The sequence below is a fragment of the Mus pahari genome, chromosome 1, assembly GCF_900095145.1.
Source record: "Mus pahari chromosome 1, PAHARI_EIJ_v1.1, whole genome shotgun sequence".
In the NCBI taxonomy this organism is placed as follows: domain Eukaryota; kingdom Metazoa; phylum Chordata; class Mammalia; order Rodentia; family Muridae; genus Mus; species Mus pahari.
The window spans coordinates 114,229,436-114,235,729 of NC_034590.1; the positions used below are offsets into that span (position 1 = coordinate 114,229,436).

Below are 6,294 nucleotides of genomic sequence, written 5' to 3' on the forward strand. Positions count from 1 at the left end.
CCCTGGGTTCGGTCCTCAGCTCTGGAAAAAAAAAAAAAAAAAAAAAAGACAAAATAACAAAAAGACCAAAAAAAAACAAGGTAACTGGCACACACAACCTTTTTCATTTTCAAAGACCCCAGGGACATTTTCATGTCTGGGGGCAATATTTATTATCTGCTCTTTAGGATATCGCAGTATCAAATCGTTTCTAGCCCTCAGGGAGGGTCCGGTGCAGTGTACAGATGCGGTGATGCGGTGATTGACAGCCCGGTGACAGCAGAGGATGCCGGATACTCCTCCCTCCTCCTCTTTGAAGCCTGCCCCTAGGGCCCTTCCTCCATTTCCTGGGAACGCCCCTGTGCCAGATCTTTGGTAACTTTTCTCATTTCTTTAAGACCCCCGTTTGTGAATTCTGTCCCATCTGTTTGGATTTTAAAAATGAAAGCAGGGTTCGTCTGGGCACCGTGCGCAACCCAGACGACGTGCCCTAAAGCGACCGGACCCGCCCCACCCACCACGGAGCGAGAAGTACCAAGGAGGAGGAGCAAGGCTTCCCTCGGGTTAGCCCCGCCCACGTAGCATCCACCCATGCGCAGTGGGGGGATGGCTTTTTTTTTTTTTTTTTTGGCTTCTTTAGCTTGCCGTCCTTACCCGCCCTGCTCCGCGCGGCACACACGGAAGGGGCTTCTTCAATCTGACAATCCGGGCGTTTGTGGTCGCGTCTCGCCAGTTGGCGATTACTACACAGAATGAAAGGAGTGCGAGGGCCTGGGGAGAGCCGAGACACAGCCATGGCCGTGGAGCAGGACATATTTGACGCCGTCGTGATGGCGGATGAGAGGTGGGCAGAGAGACCCGGCTCCGCCCCGCCCCGGCAGCTGCTGGGCAGTCCTCGGGGATACCCGCCTTCGCCATCTGCGAGCTGCCACTTTTTCTTGTCCTTTAATTGCCGCACATACGGCGGTATTCATGGGTCTGCTGATGGATATGTCGGGCAGGCCCCTTTGGATCCTGAAAGGTCCCCAGAGAACGCCTGGGCGGGGCGGTGGCCCAGGTCATCTTGGCCTCTCCAGGCCGGCTGCTTATTGTGGGTTGGGTACCTCCTCGGGTGACTGCTCAAGCTCGGTTTAGGGAGTCGGGTCCTGGCAGATGCCCACGCCTCCAAATGGGGAACTGTGCACTGCCTCACTTGGGGCTTCCAGAACATTCCTTCTACAGCGCCGGCAGCAATTTACTGCCAGTTTGCGGGTTGAACTCTTTGAGACAAAAATACCCACCTACTCAGAGCATCCCAGTGGGGCATACTGTCTTGATCTTGGGGACATTTTCTGTCCCTCTACAGAGGTGTGAGCAATCCTGGGTGCTTGGAGTGTTTTAGAAACAAACAGGTTGAGTTACAATGGCATGTAGGCACAGCCACACCTACCCTCTCACCTACATTTTCAAAAGTAGATTCCTAGTGTATTCCAAGCTTGCTTGAGTTTGTGTCTTTGCATTTTCCTTGTGGGTTCTGGTGCTCTGTTGGGTTTGGTAGTCATTCGTGTAGCCTACCTACAGTTACAGATGATAACCCGGCTTTCTAGGGGTTGGGACTGTAGTTCAGTTAGTAGAGTGTTTGCCATAGAATGAAGCCCATATGTATCACAGGTTCTCTTGGAGATGGTGGCACACACCTGTAATCTCAGAATTCAAGAGCTGGAGGCAGGGCTGCTTGACTTGGAGGTCAGCCTTGGCTGCACAGTGAGATCCTGCCTCAAAAACGGGAGTAATGGGCACAGCAGTGGGCCGGGGCTAGAAGAGCTAGACCTAGAAGCTGTATTCTGTGACTTGAGTTTTAAGCTTTTCCTACTACCCAGACTGCTGGGTCCATTGGGGTCTGGATAATACAAGGCAGGAAGAGGTATCTTGCCTGACGATGTACGTTTCTTTATCACAGATTCCATGGGGAGGGATATCAGGAAGGCTATGAAGAAGGCAGTAGCTTGGGGATCGTTGAAGGGAAGCAGTATGGCATGGTACATGGAGCCAAAATTGGATCCGAGGTAAGTGGGAGGGCCGCCTAGAAGTGACTTCACAGATGAGTGCGGTGGCCCTTACCTGTGACCCCAACAGTCAGAGAACTCTAGGCCAGCCTCAGCTAGATAGTGAGCCCCTGTCTCCAAAACCAGGCTGGGGAAGTGGCTCAACAGCAGAGCATGCACCAGCATGCGCAAGGCCCTGGCTTTGACACAGTGTCTGGAGGAGGAGAACAAAGGCATTGAACCTTCTCCTCAGCAGCTGCTCGATGCCAGAGCATCTCGCCCCTTCCCCACTACAAGGCCTTTGCTGTGGATCCATCGCCCAGACAGAAAATCCTTAGCACAGAGTCACCAAAGTTTGTTACAGGAGTGGCACAGCACTGTCTCGTGTCTTCAGCCAGTTCAGGCTTCATCCAGATGTGTGCCATGTTCACAGTGACATCCCATAGGCTCCACAGTTTCTCTCCCCTTGTCTTTGTCCTTGCTTAGCTCCCTCTTCTAGATCCCTGACCCTGACTGGCAGAGGAGGTCATGATAGTGTCAGATACCTGATGCCAAAAAGCAGGTCCCTACAGACTTATGGGTCTCTGAAACAACAATCTTTGGTTATGCCACACAGTACTTAGGGTCAGCAGGTTAAGAAGCCATGTGTCAGAAGGGCTCCAGTCTAATCCGAAGGCCTGGTTGGGCCAGGGATCTATCCCTAAGACAGCACACCATCTAATTGATACCCTCTGCTCAGATGTCCTCATGGCATTCTAGAACAAGTAGCCTAGGAGAGCAAGGCATTGCTTTTTCTAGCCAGTCTCAGAAACTAGACTGAGAAGCTGAGCACTCTGCTTTCCTCTGTAGTTTATACATGGACCCTGGACGAGGACTGGGCGCCAGCTACATTATGTATATAGAGGAGGCATCCCCGATGTTAGCCTGGTGCCTGGCTGCCCCACTGAGGCTTTCTATGTACAGTTTCCATTCCCCCAAACTCACAGCTTCCAGAATGGCTGAAGGAGCAGTGTGGTAGCCCTCTGCCAAGCCCTGTGCTTTGAGATCGCAGCAGTTGGTATGGTGTGGCTGAGTGCTTACCGCCTTCACTCTGGGCTGCTTTTCAATTCACAGATTGGATGCTACCGGGGATTTGCTCTTGCATGGAAGTGTCTCCTACACAGTGGCGCTGGTGAGAAAGACAGGTGAGGCTGGGGCTCCCTCCATCCCTTCCCTCTCAGCCTCTCATCAGCACACTGTCCATGCAATGGCCAGGAGGAGCTCTGAGTGTCCTCATGTGCGCATAGTTATTGTGCATCTTTAGTTCTAAATCTCATCTGTGACACACAGAAAGTAATAATGGCCATCTGGGCCTGAGCACTGGATGGTGTCACACCTTAGGTAGTGTCTCTAAATCTCATCTGTGACACACAGACAGTAATAATGGCCATCTGGGCCTGAGCACTGGATGGCGTCACACCTGGGCCTGAGCACTGGATGGCGTCACACCTTGGGTAGTGTCTCTAAATCTCATCTGTGACACACAGACAGTAAGAATGGCCACCTGGGCCTGAGCACTGGATGGTGTCACACCTGGGCCTGAGCACTGGATGGCGTCACACCTTAGGTAGTGTCAGAGTGATCCTACCCTGCTGTCTGTTCCTCACCTGGGCTTCTCATACACAGACTGCAATGGTGTCAGTGGAACGAGGCCTCAAATGCTGCCTCTGCCAGGGGTGGTTGGTGCTGCGTGACATTAATCATAGCAGAGAAAGGCAGACCGCTGTGAGTTCAAGGATAGCCTGGTCTACATGGCCAGTTCCAGAACAGCAGGAGAAAAAAAAGAAAAAGAAAAACAAAGAAATGCTGGCTTTGTCTGTGGTATATCAACCAGAATTTTTTTCTCTTTTTTCTTTTTTCTTTCTTTTTTTTTTTTTTTGAGATGGGCTCACACTGTGGCTCAGACTGGCCTCTAACTCAGAGCCATCTTTCTGCCTCAGTCTCCTGTGTTCTAGGCTTACAGACACACACTACCACAGGCAGTCAGAATTCAACCTGAAACATTCCTTTTTGGCGCACTCAGCCCCTAGGGGGTGTTGCTGCTCTTTGAGCAGTGTTGGCTTTGGTACCTTGCCATACTGTGCTCTGCCTGCCCTGGCCCTGTGAGCTGCCCCGTGTTCCTGCTTCCTGGGAAGGGAAGGGAAGGCTGGGAGGGCCCCTGAGGTGAAAGGTATATTGTTCTTGTGTGCACAGGCTTAGGGTTAGACTGGCATGGTGTAGTTTTCCTACCCCTGCTGGGCTGGGCTGGCACAGGAGGGCATGGAGAAAGGTGCTAGCATACCAGGCTGGGAAGATGGCAGCTCCCTGCCCTGGGACTCACCCTTTCATTTGACACCCTTACAGTGTCTGGGACCCATGCCATCTTCAAAAGTAAAAGCAAGGTGTTTGTGATTAGCTGTGGGTTCTGGGGTTTCCTCCCTGCATGACCCCCACACCAATCCTGGCTGTCCTGGAACTCATTCTGTAGTCCAGACTGGCCTCAGACTCAAAGAGATCCTCCTGTCCCTGCCTCTCAAGCACTGGGATTAAAGGTGTATAGCTTCATGCCTGGCTCTCTACTGGTTTCTTTAGTGTGAGCAGCTAACAGGCAAGGAGACTTAACTTGGGTACCTTAACAGTGACTAGGCAGCCTGGTCCCCAAGATTCACGTTAGCTGTTCATGTCGCCACTGGGTGGCAGTCACAGCTGGGCCTGGCTGCCATCTTTTCTTTAGAGCTCCCCCTAGGTGGAGGAAGAGCCACTGGTGAGGGTCGCTCTACAGCAGGTGGTGGCTAGCCCTGCCTAGAACAGGGAGGCATGCTTGGTCTGCCCGATGCCCTGAAGATGCAGTGGGGTGGGGCCTGGAATCTCCTGGGTGACAGCCCTGCCCCCATGCATCTCAGCAGGAAGATGAAGGTGGTGGAGGCTCTGATCACGCTGCTGCAGGACTTTCCCTACGATGATCCCACTTATGAGAAGCTCCATGAAGACCTGGACAGAATCAGAGGGAAGTTCAGGCAGGTTTGTATCTTTAGCCTCTGTCTATGGGGTGTGGTGTGCCTGAGGGGGCTTTGAAGGCCAGGTTGGTGCAGGCCCTAGGGTTCATGTGATGGTTGTGTTGGGCAGTGTGTGCCCAGGCATAGACCCAGAGGAACTTGTTTCCCTGTTGCTTGTAGAATGACTGAAAGTGGGCTGGGGACGGTAAAGCGACATAGCCTTTGGGCTTGTTCTGGGATAGGGAAAGCTGAGCAGAAGTGCAGGAGGGATAAGGCACGGGCTCTTGGGTATTTTCAGCTCTGCTCACTGCTCAACGTGCAGCCGGACTTCAAGGTGACTCCGGGAGGCTCTGGACTTGCGTTTTGAGGACCCACAGAAGAACAGATGTCTGCACATTAAGCGTCACAGTGATTAAAGGCAAGCCTGAGAGGAATCCATTGTTCTGTGGGAGGACCAGCTTGGCCTCTTCCCTGAGTCTCTGCCTAGGTGGCTTGCCTGACCACCCTGCCCTCTGCACAGGGGCAACACACTCAAGAGACCGCTTGTCACTGGCCAGAGTGAGTGGCCCTGGGTAGGGTTACCCTGAGGGTGGGACTCACAGAGGCAGGCCGATGTGAAATGGGTCATGGGAAGCCGGGACAGGGTCTTTGCTGCCTGCTGAGCCTCTGCTGGCCATACTTGGGCCTCCTTGTTTCACTCCATCCCTCTGGCAGCCCCAGAGGTGGATGCCTTCTGGCTTAGAGGTGATGAAATAGCCCCATCTAGTCTAAGGGCCTGGTGGCAGAGCTGGCCCCCACCCCGGGTCCTTGCCCTGAAGTACCACGTGGTGCCTCTGCCTCCAGCATGTGCTGTCACTGCCACCACCACTAGAGGACCTGACTCCTGCTGTCTGCACAGGGCTCGGGCTCCGCTGGACCTGACTCCTGCTGTCTGCACAGGACTCGGGCTCCGCTGGACCTGACTCCTGCTGTCTGCACAGGACTCGGGCTCNCTCGGGCTCCGCTGGACCTGACTCCTGCTGTCTGCACAGGACTCGGGCTCCGCTGGACCTGACTCCTGCTGTCTGCACAGGACTCGGGCTCTGCTGGACTTGGTTTGCCTCTGGATGCCCATCTGAGACAAGGGAGGAAGCTGAAGCAGGGCCTTCAAGCTGCTCCTAAACAGGTGTGGGATGAGCTTTATACATTAAGGAGTGGCAGTGGAGCCGGGCACTGGTGATGCACGCCTTTAATCCCAGTGCTGAAGAGATAGTGGGCAGATCTCTGAGTTTGAGGCC

At 53.6% G+C, this 6,294-nt stretch overlaps 1 protein-coding gene across 2 annotated transcripts; it reads left to right on the forward strand.

The window, feature by feature from the left end:
- Positions 1-639: 639 nt before the first annotated feature.
- Positions 640-5,989, forward strand: Lto1 (LTO1 maturation factor of ABCE1). 2 transcript variants are annotated; one of them, XM_021214137.2, is made up of 5 exons: positions 640-823; positions 1,919-2,024; positions 3,117-3,187; positions 4,925-5,042; positions 5,316-5,989. In XM_021214137.2, the coding sequence occupies exons 1-5, from the start codon at positions 732-734 to the stop codon at positions 5,382-5,384; spliced, it is 456 nt and encodes a 151-aa protein (XP_021069796.1). In that variant the 5' UTR covers positions 640-731; the 3' UTR covers positions 5,385-5,989. The 2 variants fall into 2 exon arrangements, with proteins under 2 accessions (XP_021069796.1, XP_029396774.1); XM_029540914.1 differs by having other exon boundaries at positions 4,928-5,042.
- The last annotated feature ends 305 nt before the right edge of the window (positions 5,990-6,294 follow it).

Bases quoted from the DNA above. Each gene is read 5' to 3' on its own strand.
- Lto1 (XM_021214137.2), top strand. From the start codon at position 732: ATGAAAGGAGTGCGAGGGCCTGGGGAGAGCCGAGACACAGCCATGGCC. The intron at 824-1,918 runs GTGGGCAGAGAG...TCTTTATCACAG, and splicing joins GTCGTGATGGCGGATGAGAG to ATTCCATGGGGAGGGATATC. The intron at 5,043-5,315 runs GTTTGTATCTTT...GGGTATTTTCAG, and splicing joins TCAGAGGGAAGTTCAGGCAG to CTCTGCTCACTGCTCAACGT.